The 17,351-nt window shown below is 36.1% G+C and overlaps 1 protein-coding gene across 3 annotated transcripts in view; it reads right to left on the reverse strand.

Moving 5' to 3' along the window:
- Positions 1-3,377: 3,377 nt before the first annotated feature.
- Positions 3,378-17,351, reverse strand: part of LOC126412696 (branched-chain-amino-acid aminotransferase, cytosolic) — a 125,947-nt gene continuing 111,973 nt past the window's right edge. For all 3 annotated transcript variants that reach the window (XM_050082409.1, XM_050082408.1, XM_050082410.1), the window contains 4 exons: positions 16,076-16,264; positions 13,866-13,980; positions 8,578-8,732; positions 3,378-6,382 (listed from right to left, as the gene is read on the reverse strand). In XM_050082409.1, the coding sequence (XP_049938366.1) occupies positions 6,185-6,382; positions 8,578-8,732; positions 13,866-13,980; positions 16,076-16,264 (657 nt within the window). In that variant the 3' untranslated portion in view covers positions 3,378-6,184. The remainder of the gene's footprint in view (positions 6,383-8,577; positions 8,733-13,865; positions 13,981-16,075; positions 16,265-17,351) is intronic.

Consider the following 17,351-nt stretch of genomic DNA (forward strand, 5'->3'; position numbering starts at 1 on the left):
CCAATCCATATTCACCTACTACGTTTCCTTCTCTTCCTTTTCCTACTGTCGAATTCTAGTCACCCATGACTATTAAATTTTCATTTCCCTTCACTACCTGAATAATTTCTTTTATCTCATCATACATTTCTTCAATTTCTTCATCGTCTGCAGAGCTAGTTGGCATATAAACTTGTACTACTTTAGTAGGTGTGGGCTTCGTGTCTATATTGGCCACAATAATGCGTTCACCATGCTGTTTGTAGTAGCTTACCCGCACTCGTATTTTTTTTTTTATTTATTATTAAACCTACTCCTGCATTACCCCTATTGATTTTGTGTTACAACCCTGTATTCACCTGACCAAAAGTCTTGTTCCTCCTGCCACCAAACTTCACTAATTCCCGCTATATCTAACTTTAACCTATCCATTTTCCTATTTAAATTTTCTAACCTACCTGCCCGATTAAGGGATCTGACATTCCATTCTCCGATCTGTAAAACGCCAGTTTTCTTTCACTTGATAACGATGTCCTCTTGATTAGTCCCCACCCGGAGATCTGAATGGGGGACTATTTTACCTCTGGAATATTTTACCCAAGAGGACGCCATCATCATTTAATCATACAGTAAAGCTGCATGCCCCCAGGAAAAATCATTACACACAAAATTACAATCTTTTGCAGAATTGGGTTTTGAAGTTGATGGCGCAGTACTGGTTTCATTACCACCCTCATCACTATCACAATCGGGTGGAACAGGAACAGGCAGTCCATCTCCATGAGACACTAGTCGCATGGCCAACGGTATGTTAGGATATTTCTTCTTATAAAGATTTCTTCTTATAAATACAATGTGTTAATGGAATTTTCATACAAAAGTAACAATTGGTCACACGGTTTGATGATTCATCATGGGTATAGCTAAGCCCATGGAAGATCTTTTATGATTCAACCATGAATGACGACTCAACACATATATGCAACATACAGCCTAGGTGCAGTTTGTATGCCTTCCTAAAATATGGTGTTATGGGCCTCCTTTGAGATTTCAATGTAGCCTGTCCTCAAACATAGCAAAAGCTGTCAGCACTATTTTCGAATTTGTGAGGCATGTTGAATGATAGGAAGAACACTGATCACACACACTAACTACATTATAGTAACATGTTCTTCCAGTGCACAAACAGAACACAGCTTGCAACAGACAGACTATGCTTAAATGAAACATGCTCTGCTCATTCCTTCCTCATCTGCTTCCACTTGTTGCTACAAGCTAAAAATAGCAATAAGATATACACAGCTATTGTTGCCTGAAACTTCATCACTCTGTCTACCACCAGTGGGATTTTGAAGCTTATATGTGAAAAGACTGACAATGAATGCTAAGAAAATATAATTGTAATGAAACACAGCCCCTTCAACTTGGAAACGGCAGCCAATTTGAGGTTTTCCATTGTCATTTTTGTTATCAGTGTGGTCAATACAGTTAAAAACTTTATTTCTTCTCAGTTACATTTTCACAATTGACTAGTGTTATATGACGTGGAAACATCCTCAGAAAATCAACTTCTGCAATTTCCATCTACTTGCAGACGTAGCTTCCACAAGTTAGCGGAAACAGTTTCTTGCATGTTGCTGCAAGTACTTGCCGAACTTCCCAGTTGCTGCAAGTTTTTCTCAAACTCGTAGAAGTTGTGTGTGTTCATTGGAAGAGGAGACTGGCACAGAAACAGATGACCCAAAATAAATATACCATGGGAACCCACAAACATATATACTTGGCTGCTGTCAGCCAAGGAAGTGCGAAAAAATTACTTTGTTTACGACAAGGGAAAGAAGAATGGCAGTTGAGAGGCCTTTAAATTTTAGCTGCTTTTTAATTTTAGCATTAACATAAACATATTACATTTGGAATAACTAATGTTTGCCAAAGTTGAAGAATAATTAAAAGGTGATCTCTTAGTGATTCAGCTTGTGGCATTTTTATATTCCAGTTTTGAATACTTTATTATTCAATTGACAAGAGACTTTCAAAAATTGCATATGACATTCCCATAATGAGTGAAGTTCTCCGATTTTAATTCATACGAAAGAATTTCTTTATAAATAAGTACCTCTTCATCCAAATATTTCTTTTCTCCATAACTTTTTAGATTTTAATTGAGTTTTGTTGAATAATAATAATAGTAACACAGCAATGATGGCAGCTGCTCTGGTTTTTAGCATGCCACTATAGACATCCACTTGCTCAGAGAGCATCTCTAGTGGAAACACTTCTACAAATACTTGCAGCAAGTTGCTGAAATTAAGTTCCCAAGTGACCTGTAGAGGTAAACTAGCCCAAATTTCTGTTCTACTGTAAACACCTCAGCATAGACTTGCAGAAGTTACTTGCTAGTGGACAGCTCCTTTAGGTCTTACAAGCTGTTGAGCAGAGCCCTTCCAATGTGAAAACTCTGTGCAAACCGCGCATATATCAGTGAGAGTATGAGTGAGGGACTTTGTGTGTGTGTGTGTGTGTGTGTGTGTGTGTGTGTGTGTGTGTGTGTGTGTGTGACACGTGCTTGTCCAAATACTACGATGAATGGGCCTGTCTGCTGCACAACTCCTCTGTATGGGGAGTAGCACTACACCACAGTGTTTGATTTCTATTAAACATATTTGTGTATGGAAATGTTTATGAAGGTAATAACCACGATTGTCCATCATTACACTACTGTTGCTTCTAACCTGACACCCCACAAATTATTCCTTGTGGATGACCCATAGCATATACAAGATCTGTCCTATAAATCCACTTGTCACCATTTGCTTTTCTAGACATCTAAAACAGCAACAAATATCTTATATGTGAGTGTCCCATTGAGCCATTCACATCCAAACTGTAGGTGAGTGGTTGCTTGTTCTCATGTGTTTGATGGTGATCACATTCTACAGTTCTCATAATAATAATAATAATAATAAATGTTATTTTCAGTTTCACATTCACGTTAATGCTGGATTCATAACAAATGAATAGCACAATGTTTGTTGGTCTATTCTTTGTGTGTGTCAGTCACTCGCAATTTGCCTTCTGTGCAGTGTGGTAACTATCTCCCATACTACAAGTCTGACTACTCTAAAACAGCCTAAAATTTCTCTCTCCCAAATTCATACATCCCTATCATTGTCAAACAATACTTTCAGTTACAATATACAACTGAAAGAGTTGGAACTCTGCGGAGTTACAATTATTCTGCTGCTGACACATTAATTCACAAATACCATAATGCCTTTTAACAATTAGCAGGCTGAAGTATAACATAAGTCACTGTGCACTATTTCCAGAATTTTATAGTGAGGTGAAAATAAAGGAAAGGACAGCAGAAATGAGTATTAGAGATAAAAACAAATGCGAACAGTTGAGCATATTTTATCAACAGTAGTGGAATCAAAAATGTATAACAATACTATTACAAAAATATAAGTAGTATAATTTAGTCATTCTTCATGTACTGAAACTGTTTTACTCTACAGTCATGGTTCTCATGATAAAAAGAGAGAAATTCAGCAACTCTCTGAATGCATATTACAAAAAATAAATATCTTCTCAAAATAATGGAAGCTGACATGATAGTGATTAAATATGTCAGCAGGAAGGTATCACAGTTATATTGTCGACAGTCCCTGAGAACACAGTTTTTCTGACAACACAGCAGAATAAATTTGCTTTAACTAAACAGTCTCTTCTTTCGAGGAATCATTTAATTTTGTTGGCATTCATTTCTAATGTTTTTATTATAATAACAAGTTTACGTACTGCTAACGTACGTGAGTGTAGTTTAATACACTTTGGGAAATGGTAAATCTATTTTAACAGTGTAACAGAACAACACAAATGAATTTTCTTAAATACTCTAGCATTTATGAAAACAGGGGGAATAAAGAAACACAAAAAAAGACTGAAGTGAGCAACTAACCATCACACATCTCATTTTCTTGCAATATAGAGAATGCCAATGATTACAGTTTTAGTGTTTTATGTACCAAGCACATGTTTTTACCTGAAAACACACACACACACACACACACACACACACACACACACACACACACACACACACACAGTGCGAGATTAGATTGCTTACATGCTTCGTAAAAACCACATGTATGACACAGCACTGATAACATTACGAGCACGAGTTTGGTTTTCAACAAAATATACCTACAGCCACCATGAAAAACATTAATGCACCATATTTTATTTTATACCTGCTTCTGAACATCTGCACATGTTCTACAAATCAGGTGGGAAATTCAGGAAGAAACAACATAATACAAAAATAAAATACGCTATCTAAAATGGCACATCCTTATCAATCCATTTTATAAATGGTGAATGTTAAAACACACAAAACTATTCTGTACCCCTGTAATTCCTGAATTTGTATGATATGGAAAGTAATAACAGCAAAACTAATTTCAACATAAATACCTTCTTGCAGAACTGTTATAGTAAAATTGTTCAGTTGGACATTGGCTAAAATAAACTACTTGCATTTTATAAACTAAAAACAGAATTTCTTGCAAAAGTACAGTTGCTTTTAAGTTTTACATGTGAGAAATTATTGATTGCACTGGTACATAGGTAACTAAATTTAAAATTATCTATTCTGAGCCCACATGTTGAGTTAAAAGCACTCATTGTGTAAATTTATAAAAAAAAGTCCTCTTTCCTCTCTTTAGATCGCACATAGGAACAAACTGGGTTTCTTATGAGAGAAGAAACTGCAAAACCGTACACTACACAAAATTTGTTACTGAACTATATTTGCAGGATTACTGTACTTTCCTAATGACAAATGACTGCATTCTCTAATGCAAATCTGCTGAAAAATCGTACACTGTGAGGCTTTGTTTCAAGGAAAATTAATAAATGTCTAGATGTATCTAATTTTAAGTACCCTAATATACACAAAATACTGTACATATAATATACCCTGCATTCTATGCATTAGCACAACACACTAAACTAGAACTTTATCATGTGCCTTCAAATCATAGCACACAGTAAAAATCACTGAGATACATTTTGTACCACGAATGGAGTAATTCAAAATCATTTTCTTGTCATCTGGCATACAGATATAAATGAAAATAATTCATATCCCAAGCAACTAGTTTGGGCAGAAGATAAGCAATTTTTTGAAGTAGTTATTCAGTCTCTATAGATTCGATCAAGTTGTACTCAGGGTGAACATTTTTAAATTTTATGATAAAATAAATAAATGTCACATGGTTTCCACTCTGTCCAATGGACAAAATTAGCTTGTATAAGCTCTCATTAAAATAAAACAAGAAAATGGAACAATCCTTACATCTTCTTATGAAAACATAAGGAAACTGATATTAACCTGAACAATATGAATATTATGATTATGTCAAAGGATGAAAGAATTTTTTTCTCCCTTCCTTTTTCCTTTCCATTTGGTGCAATTAAGACATATTAATTGGATGCACTGCAATATGCCTCAAAGGGCTTCGTAGTAATTCACATACCTTCATTCATTCGTATTCTACTACACACGCTTCATAAGAGGCCAAAATAACAGCATCACAATACATACACCACATTTTCTTTTCTTACTTTATGTATGCTACATGCATCTATAGCAATGTCTTATTCAAAACATGCAATCACTATGTGATATTCAAGGTAGTAAAACTTTACATCTATATTGTTTTCACAGCAGTAACATTAAAATGTGTTCAAAATAAATAAATAACATGATCATCTGAACATACAAAGCAATGACACAAAAATAAAAAATACAACATAGACTCTTAAAAACTCCCTGCCACAACAGACATTCTTTCATTACTTAGGAAACACCCAAGTCTCTCACCAAATTTACAGTCCAAGATACAATAGTTTGTTGTTAAACACAACAGGAGGTATTTCTCACACAATACAAAAATAAGCCCTAGAAAACCATCTACATTCAGCCACACTTTCTCACATGATTACAATTAAACTGAAAACCTAAGCACTGAGATAGAGTTCAACACACAACTTACAACACTTTCTTACAAAACACAGTCAGTATTTTCACACTGCAAAAGCTGCACACATCATTAGAAATTTGTACAGTGATTTTTATAAGTTACTTCGTAAGTCTTTACAAAACAAACACACCAGTAAAACATACTGGCAATGACCACTATCAGCAGTACTGATCAATACAAACACCCCAAGGATGGTCTACTCTTCCATACTGAATGTCCAGTAGAGTTTTAAGTAAACGAGCATACAGAGGGTCTTCCCATTCAACAGTTGGAATTTTGTGCAACACATCTTTGTACAGGATTGAGCCTATCGGACTAACGACACATGCAGTTCCGGCACCGAACATTTCCAACAACTGCAACAGTTGAATACAGATACAAAATTAGAAAAAAGGTGTCTGTTAATAATATGAATTATATGAATTCTTTTGCAACAATCTGTGTTTAGTATCTGTTGCAACAGCATGCATTAAGAGAAAGCAACTACATCAGGTGTATTTAACAACTGAATAACAGAAAAAACTGTAAGGTTAGACATTCCTCTTCCATTAGTCTAACATGTTTAGAATTTTCTTACAGATGTAGCAATTTAATATCTAAACAGACTTCACTTCCATGTAGCATGTCCATTAAACAAAAAACAGTATAAAACAAGACAGTAAACTGAATGGACACTGCAGACATATTTTTACTCCAGTTATCGTGTAGTAAAATATGTCAAAAAGATATTGAAATATGTCTGCTTGTGTCTGTGTCTGTGTCTGTATGTGTGGATGGATATGTGCGTGTGTGCGAGTGTATACATGTCCTTTTTTCCCCCTAAGGTAAGTCTTTACGCTCTCGGGATTGGAATGACTCCTCACCCTCTCCCTTAAAACCCACTTCCTTTCGTCTTCCCCTCTCCTTCCCTCTTTCCTGATGAGGCAACAGTTTGTTGCGAAAGCTTGAATTTTGTGTGTATGTTTGTGTTTGTTTGTTTGTGTGTCTATCGACCTGCCAGCGCTTTCGTTCGGTAAGTCACCTCATCTTTGTTTTTATATATAATTTTTCCCACGTGGAATGTTTCCTTCTATTATATAGATTATCAGATGATCTTGATTCGACTTTTTTGTTTCTCTTTTTAGTCCCTCTGTTACAAAGGCACAAAATTTGGAGGTAGGATAAACTGCCTACAAGATCAGTCTGCTGTAAAATCAGTTATCAACAGTATTTTCACGTATTATCATACTGTGAAATTTGGGAGAGATTATCCATATAAAATCCTCCTTGGACCAAATAATTCTGGGCCAAAGATGTTGTTGTTGTTGTTGTTGTTGTGGCCTTCAGTCCAGACACTGGTTTGATGCAGCTCTCCATGCTACTCTATCCTGTGCAAGCTGCTTCATCTCCCAGTACCTACTTCAACCTACATCCTTCTGAATCTTCTTAGTGTATTCATCTCTTGGTCTCCCTCTATGATTTTTACCCTCCATGCTGCCGTCCAATACTAAATTGGTGATCCCTTGATGCCTCAGAACATGTCATACCAACCGATCCGTTCTTCTAGTCAAGTTGTGCCACAAATTTCTCTTCTCCCCAATTCTAACCAATACCTCCTCATTAGTTATGTGATCTACCCACCTAATCTTCAGCATTCTTCTGTAGTACCACATTTCAAAAGCTTCTATTCTCTTCTTGTCCAAACTATTTATCGTCCATGTTTCACTTCCATACAAGGCTACACTACATACGAATACTTTCAGAAATGACTTCCTGACACTTAAATCAATACTGGATGTTACCAAATTTCTCTTCTTCAGAAACGCTTTCCTTGCCATTGTCAGTCTACATTTTATATCCTCTCTACTTGACCTTCATCAGTTATTTTGCTCACCAAATAGCAAAACTTCTTTACTACTTTACGTGTCTCATTTCCTAATCTAATTCCATCAGCATCGCCTGACTTAAAGTGACCACATTCCCTCATCCTTGTTTTCCTTTTGTTGATGTTCATCTTATACCTCCCTTTCAAGACACTGTCCATTCCGTTCAACTGCTCTTCCAGGGCCTTTGATGTCTCTGACGTAATTACAATGTCATCGGCGAACCTCAAAGTTTTTATTTCTTCTCCATCTATTTTAATACCTACTCGAAATTTTTCTTTTGTTTGCTTTATTGCTTGCTCAATACACACATTGAATAACATCGGCGACAGGCTACAACCCTGTCCCACTCCCTTCTCAACCACTGCTTCCCTTTCATGTCCCACTCCCTTCTCAACCACTGCTTCCCTTTCATGTCCCTCGACCTTATAACTGCCTTCTGGTTTCTGTACAAATTTTAAATAGCCTTCTGCTCCCTGTATTTTACCCCTGCCATCTTCAGAATTTGAAAGAGAGTATTCCACTTAACATTGTCAAAAGCTTTCTCTAAGTGTACAAATGCTAGAAATGTAGGTTTGGCTTTCCTTAATCTATCTTCAAAGATAAGTCGTAGGGTCAGTATTGCCTCATGTGTTCCAATATTTTGGACCATAGATAATTACAAGGAAAATAAATACAAAAGTACTTACTCTGTTTTCACTGAGAAGCTTAATGAGGTCACCCATAGTGAATCTTTCCTCAAGTACTTTAAACTCCGGCCACTGCTTACACAAGTCTATAATGGAGTACCGTGTGACACCGGGCAGTATAAGACCATCTAGTGGTGGAGTTACAAGTTCCTTTTCTGTATGGAAATCAAATAAGTGCATTAAAATCAAATACTGTTAAAGTTACATTTTTTGCATCTTATGCAGTTTACACTACTATAATTTACCATATATTTTTAACATGGAATGCAGTATATACGAGGGCCATCCAGAAAGTAAAGAACATTCTGCCATACCAAGATATTCCATAATAATAACACAGAAATATGTTTTGGCACATATTTTGTCTATTTTCAACATAGCTGCCTTGGACATTGAGGAACTTGTCCTACTTTGGTAGCAGCTTGTGTAGATCAACATCATACTATGTCACACTAGGTCATAACAGCATCATTTGCTAAGTGTTTACCAGCAAGGTGCTCCTTAACAGGAACAGGAAAAAGCCTGATGGTACAAAGTCCAGATGTAGGGAGGATGCTCAGTGGTGTCCCACTGGAATTCCTCATGCACCAATGCATACATGCAACAGAACAGTTTCAGGCAAGAGCTTGTCTCTTCAGCAGTTCTGAGTACCCCGATGAAGATGCTCAAGGATAGCACAGTATGCACGACTATCGATCGATGTGTTGTGGGGCATGATATCAATGAGTAGGACCTCTTCACTTTCCTAGAATACAAAAGCCATCAGTTTTTGAGTTGATGCAGTTTCTTTGAACTTAGTGATTTCAGTGGTGACTGAAGATGGTGCCACTCCACAGACTGTTGCTTCATTGTGGGAGTGTTATGAGAAACCCAAGTTTCACCTCCTGTAACAATTTCGCCAATCATTGTACTGCCATCCCTTTTGTAATGCTCCAAGAATGCTAATGCAGCACCCATTCTCGCAGCTTCCTAGTCATCTGTGAGCATGTGTGGCAACCAGTGTGCACAGATTTTGTGGTACCCTAAGTTCTAAGTGACAATTTCATACAAAATTGAGTGAGGCACTTCCTGACACTGTTTATGCATGTTGCTAATTGTGAATCATTGATTCTCTCTAATGATGTGATACACCTTCTGTCCCACCAAATCTGTGATGACAGAGAGTCGCCCTGATCTCTCTTCATAATGAACATCAGTTCTCCCATTCTTAAACATTCTGCACCAGTTTTTGACACTACCTGCAGTCGTTACACCTTTGCCATATATGGTAACAAGTCTGCAGTGAATGTTACAGAGTCTAACATTTTTTGTCTGTGCAAAACAAACAACAACTCAACACTTCTCCCTCGACAGGATTCGTAATCAGCACGGCTATGGTCATAAGTATCTATGCACTTACCACGTGACTATGTTTGGCTTACAACCACATGCAGCAATGATATTGCAGTGCCTATGTCATTCTGAATTATGATGCAATGTTCCTTTGGACATGCATGAATGTCTGAAGGAAAAGGCACTGCAGTGACAACAGCCATTATGAAATACATGAAATGTATTCACAGTTGCGAATATGGACAACCATCAGCTGTATAATGGAATGACAACTTATGGAAGTTTGGGGAATACAATTCATGTACATAACAACAACTGTCCACTGAACACTAGAAACCAATAAGTGGCTGACAGAGCCCAAGTGTCCAGACTGTATGTGCATGTTCCTTACTTTTTGGATGGCACTCTTCTTACATTAACAGTCCCTCCTCTTATCCCAGCAAACTGAAATAAAGTTTTCCAAAATGCTGTGTATTAAATGACAAACTCTTTTTTTTTTTTTTCATTAATGATTCTGGTGTACATCTACAATCTGACTACAGTGAAATTATTCCTATTTCATGCTACTGATTAGAACTAATCCTAACATACAAAATCCTTATTTGTTCCTTACCTTCTACAAGCTAATCACAGAAAGGCAGAAGTTAGCTATTACCAACTAAATGATGCTTTTCCTCTTCCGTTCTTAAATAGAGCAAGAGGAAGAGGAAAAATTTTAACAATCACAAATGCAGACCGAAACTTTTTGGCAGTAACCATTTCCAATATAATATCTTTTCTTTTTCAGAGTTTTCTGTAACTGCCTACGCCAATTTGTAGCACTTTGCTTTAATACTTACATGTAATTTTATCCTCAAGACAGATTTCAGCAGTTCTGCTGTATGCTAAAATTTTGGATGTTTGCTTCAATTTATATGGATTGCCACATTCTATAAATATCTTTCACTAAAACAAGCAATTGTTTCCCAGTTATACCTTTCTAGCTAACTGCACTCTAGTCAGTGAGAAACACCAACTGTCTTTGTTGCATCAACATATTCAAAGACAAGTAAAATTAATGAATGGCATATCTGTATTGATTAATTAGAGTCATCAAACCCAGTTGACACAATCTGTCCTTTAAACACCATATGACCACTGGTACAGATGTGTTAAGTGTTACAGTTCTGCTGAGCAGAAATGGAGAAAGGAAGAGCTGCCACTTTCATCAGGGATTGTCACAAATTTAAGAACTTAGACATTCATAAATTTTGCTTATAACAGCGTGAGGAAGCATGTGCAATGGAAGCAGAATTTCATAATCAATTGTTTATAACAGTGGGTGTATACTGTGCACCTGCAGGTAATTTCAATCTGGTAATAAACCACCTTGAAGCTCTACTCTCTTTTTTTTTTTTTTTTTTTTTAAGTAGAGAACGAGGAAACAGTGCTTTCTGGAAATGTTAATGTAGATTTTTCCTAACAATTCTTTCAATAAGTCAGTAATATTATCATTCAACTTAATTTCTACAGTAAATTTCTCAACTAGGGTAGCTAATTGTTCAAAAAAAGCCACTGATAATATCTTTATAGAAAGGATTAATGAACAAAATTGTCTTACAAAATCAGTAGTCAATGACCTTTCAAGCTGACATGCAGTTCCTTTTGCTAAATGTTAATTCGGAGCCAGACACAAAATCTGACTTCAAGAGAATAGTCAGTAAGCCAAAAGTTGATTATTTTAGGAAACTTATGAAAGACATGAAATGGAGTGGTGTATTCAATAATAACTGCCTGAATGAAAAATACAACATTATTAACGAAGTCCTTATCTTACTTGAATACGGTTTTCTGCCAAAACATAACATTTTAGATCAAATACATGAAATACATTCACAGTTGCAAATACGAACAACAATCGACTGCTTAACAGAATGATTGCAACGAAAATTTGTGCCGGACTGGGACTCAAACCTGGATGTCCCACTTTACACCAGCAATCTCTTTAACCGCTTTGGTTATCCTTGCACGACTCACGGCCAGACCCAAACTTCCATATGTCATCATACCTGTATCACAACCTATACTCCTTGTGCTAGCTTGTAATTTATTGTCTAATGAATTGAGTATGTTCTCCTTTTATGTGTAAATACCCTTCTCAATAGTGGAATCCTTTAAAAGCCAAACAGTGTCTATGACAATATATTATTTGATGTTAGACAGACAGTTAAGCAACTGTTTGTATATTATCTTTTTTTAAATTTGGGACTGCAGGCAAAAGTGAAACTGGACAGAAGTTCAACAGTATTTCTACATCTCCTTTCTTATACAGATGCCTGATAACATCATATTTCAGCCAGTCAGAAAACGGTCCAGCGATAAATGACTGGTTACACAAATAACTTAATACTCAGCTAAACTAAAAAGAACACTCTTTAATCAACTTTATTGATATTTTATGATAATCACTAGAATTTTTAGATTTTTAAATATTTTAAGTTGGACATTATTTCTGTTGTATAGTCAGGGTTATATTCATATTACTGGAGTTATTTGTAATATCTGGCCTGATATATTCCATGGCAGCATCTACTAAACCTAACAACTTCATTCTTTCAGTAACAGTTATGACACACTTGTTAACAAGTTTTGCAACTCTGAACACATCTGTTACCAATGAATCATTTATTCTTAATGCTATATGCTCCTCTTCATGTCTGGTTCTACTAATCTACTCTTTCACTGTATCCCATATTGCCCTGATTTTGTAGTCTAAAGTGACTCTCTTTTTCTCATAATGTATTTGCTTTGTTGTCTCACATTATCACCACCACCACGACCACCACCACCACCACCACCACCACCACCACCACCACCTTCTTCTTGCTCTCTGCAAGGCTCATTTCAGTACAGCTGCACTCTGTCGCACATTATGATGTGTAACAAACAAGAAGTATGAATTGTTCCTTGCCACAGCTGCTCATACACAATCTTGTCTTGGCATCTACTGTTGTTTGAAAGTTGGTTCACAGTTGCAAAATTACTGTTCCGTACACTACAACAACATAGTCTGTGTCAATACCTGACTGATCAGTTAATTCCACCAATGATTTGTCAAGCCCTGGAATCTTATGAAATCTTGCATATATCCTGCACATCAAGTTCATTCTTTTTTTTATGGAGAAACTAAAACTGAATAAATGAAACAGGTCAATTCCTAGCACTTTCAATACTTCTAAAATACCCACTTACCAATCACAGGTTCAGCTGAGCAAAACAGACTGTTCCCCCTTCCTGAAATCATGTTTAAAAACTGAACGTCCCTGTTCCCAATTGTATTCCGCTTAAGAAATTGGCTAGCACCCATACTGTTTTAAATAATACCTGTTATCAGCTTACAGAATTTTTTATGTAACGAAATTAAACTACGTTTAACATCCCCCAACTAGGCCAATTTTCTCATTTTAGAAATAATTACACTCAAGGACTTTTAACTTGTTCCATAACTGAGGAGTACAAGTATATTCCTCACACATTTTCTTCGAATGTAACAAGGTACTATTCTCATAAACTGAAGTGTTTTGCATTATCGTCCAGCCAAAAACATTGCAATATTCTCAAAATTCTTGCCATTGTAACAGTGAATCTCAATAGGGTAATTTTTCTTTTTTAAAAAAATCCATGAAGATCAAGAAGTCTAGTCTGAGAATGGTTCTCTATCCTAGTACCTGCTGCTTTTTACTCTCTATTTTTCAAGAAAACTGATTTGAATATGGTGTCCAGGGATTTAAATTTATTTTCATCAGCCAGGTAACAAATTTCAATTTTATTACTCCCTTTATTTATTCTCTGTTTGCTAACGCCACAGCTCACTGTATCTTTATCCTGATTACTGGAATCTGCTGCATGGGTGATAATGCAGCGCAATCACTACTTGGACATAAATTTCCAATAATACTTTTTTTTAAATTAATTACCTCCATTTTCATTCAAGCGAAGTATAAACACATTCATAGTTCCTACTTCTGTTACATAATCTTCTTCCCCATACAACCATAGAACCTGCTGCATACCACGAGATGCTGCCTCTGCCTGGAAATGTAACAACACTTTAACAGAAAAGTTAAACTAACAGCATAAAAAAAGATGAAATCAGAAATTCAATAAACCAACAAGATGGTTTCAATAAACGGTAGTTGGGAGTTAACACTATAGGATCTACTGCTTATGCGTGAAAATTAACTTTGTAATTACTGAAAGTACTGAAATATCTTTTTTAGTACATTTGTAAGTTCTGTCACTAAAGAATACCAAAAAGAGTTTTGTTAGAGATGAGACAGCCCATATCAGCCTGTTTATGTATTTTATACAAACTACATTACCTAGAGCACAAATAGCATTCCAAATTATAAAAACCATCTAGCTGCACTTCATAAAACTTCATGTAAGCCATATACAACAATATATAAAATACACTTCCCTTGCAAGAGAAAGCAGACCGCGCGCGCCCACACACACACACACACACACACACACACACACACACACACACACACACATACAGAGTTATGTAGGAGTTACACACATGTATCTAATGGCAGTGTTTTTGACCAACATGTGAGCCACAATTAAGCAGGTGCATATAAATCACTTAGTTCCATTCTTATAACATGCTACTTCTTCGTGAAATAAATATCAACTCCAAATGTTCTATGTCTTGCATTTGGTGCTGGTGGTCCATGTATAAAAAAAATGGCAGCTTATTTGCTGAAGTATCTCAGGGAACTGACTGTTACTAAAAATTACACAGTCAAGTGGCTACTTGTAAGTGCATGTCTTATGTAGTTCCAGTAATTCTTTTGTTATGATCAAAATTAAAGAGAACAGCATGGACACACTTTACTTTAAATTTGTAAATTTTCAATTTTACTTTCTTTTGCATTCTCATTCACACTTGCAAATGGTACGTTTTACTGTACTAGACTAACAAGCAGATATATAGCTTTTAACTGACTCACAAAAGGTAGAGGCAGCAAACAGCCTGCCATTATTACACGAATAACAATAACAAAAATGTTAATTAATGGAAGAAAAGATGTAGTCTTTGCATGTGATCAGGAACATTTAAACATTTACAAGCACAAAACAAATTAACTATAGCATGAACTATCTGCATCTTATGTGGTGAGATAAGTGTGTTAGGTAAATGCTTTAGACTACGTTAAATCCTCACACTAACCGAGTAGCAGAACAACAGAAGGAAAAATTTTAAAAAAGTTTAGCTTGTGTGTATTGATTTATGTACAGGGTTGTTATAATTAAAATTTCACTACTCGAGAGGGACCTCCCATAAAAAATAAATCATTAAAAGAAACACATTTATTTTCCACAAGAGATGGTAACAGTTTCTAGTTGCGTAACATGTTTACCTTTCAAGTAAGTTACACACACTGCACAATGTGACGACCATCTGCATCAACGACAGCCTGGAATAGCACTAGAGATACCATTTCACAACTGTTCACAGCACTTTTTGGACAGCGGACTATGGAGCTTTCAGCTATCAAGACTCAGCTCATGCACTGCTTGAAGATCGCAAATTCGCAATTGCATCCAGCATTCTCAGCCATGGCAATAGTAACTTTTTCAATAATTTATGGCACAATTTACTATCAGCCCCCCCCCCCCCCCCCTCCCAGGAGCAATTCCCAAACTGCTATTAGTTCGAACTTCCAAATCATGTTCTTCAACCTCAGTGTGGAAAAGAGGACTCCTTCATATTTCTTTAACGCATCAACACTTCTGAAGAGCAACAGCATTATTGCTGTTGTTTTGATAAAACAACTTTATGAGTAAAGCCCTGCTCATCTTGTCCAGATGCATGTTGACTTCTGCAACTGTAATGCACACTGATGCTTGAGTTTCAACCTTAAGTCGCTGTACCATTACTGGCGCCTAATGGCAAATCATGACACTAACACTACTAACAATGCAAATCCTGCAGTGCACAGACTGAACATCTTTCCTACAAAATTGGGTGCTCATACAATAATTAGTTTTCTGTCTACACTGACACAAGTTGTAAAAGTTTAATTATAACTAGCCTTTAAATTAGGAAAGACAGTCAAACACTTAAAACAAAATACAATATTAATTCTGATCATTTCATGTCAGTAAAGAAACTAACCTGAACTTGCAGTGTGGGACCATAATTGGATCCCACTTTCTTATCACCAACACCACCTGGCCAAGCACGAGTGTATTTAGGATCAGCCAGTAACGAAACTGCTTTACTGTCAGGACCAAAATAGCTACCCACTGGGCACATGATGGCATACAAAAGTGCAGATGTTGAAGTGGCAACTCCCAGTGTAGGCTATCATCAAAAAATTACAAAATGAATTAGAATTTTTATTACAAACATTATAGACATATGAGTAGTGTGTCTTGCTGCAAGAGGTTACTTATTTGGCAATATACAGAAAATAAGTATTACAATGAAGCATTGTAATACACAAAATTTTGTTGGCTTTTCGAAGCAGGGCAGAAGAGTTGGCACAATACAACAGTCTTCTATTAATCATATAACATTTTTTGTCAAAACTAGTCAACACCTGATATTATTTTTCTTACACTGTTATTTTTACAACATTCTCTCGTATTAATTGTTTCATTGATAAATGTAATATTGTGAAAGTGAAAAAGATTACTATTGATTTCCATGCCCTGACTCGATACTTGACTAGCCTTACTTTTCTGGTACATTGAGCAGAGGCGCAGTGACCAAAGAGAGAAATAATAGCAAAAAGCACACATAGTAATTGTTTGTTTATAAAATATGTGATGACTAGCCGAAAGTTTCATCATCATAATCGCGGAGGTCTTTACAAAATGATTCCACAGTAACAATGGAGATACCTAACTGATTCATGTAATTGGTTTTAGGATACAAAAAGCACTGAAGAATAAAAGCGTGAAAATATAGTCTACAAGACTGATACATTTAAAATGACCGCCATCATGTTTTGCTTCTCGGACAAGGAAAATCTGACAAATAAGTAAGTTCAGACTGATTTATGGTCACACTCCTGAGATGTGAACTTTGTATTTACACCATGAAGATAGGCCAGTGACATTCTCCAAAGCAGTCCATCCAATATTCTTAGCGTCAGCCCTCAGACAACAGTTGGAGAAGAGTGGATTCACAATGTGCTCTTACTCACAGTTGCTTCACTTCACTTCAAAGAGACTGTAACAACTCCATTTACAAAGAAATCAAGTGGTGATAGGAGTGAATATTAGTGAACGAGTTCAATAAGTCACTATCACAAAATACTGACAAATTATTAATGGAGAATTGAAAATACTGGTAGAAACTAACCTCAGGGAACATCAGTTAGGATTCCAGTGAAATTTAAGACCACACAAGATGATACCGACCCCTAAAACTTATCTTAGAAGAT

This window comes from Schistocerca serialis, chromosome 7 (genome assembly GCF_023864345.2).
Source record: "Schistocerca serialis cubense isolate TAMUIC-IGC-003099 chromosome 7, iqSchSeri2.2, whole genome shotgun sequence".
In the NCBI taxonomy this organism is placed as follows: Eukaryota; Metazoa; Arthropoda; class Insecta; order Orthoptera; family Acrididae; genus Schistocerca; species Schistocerca serialis.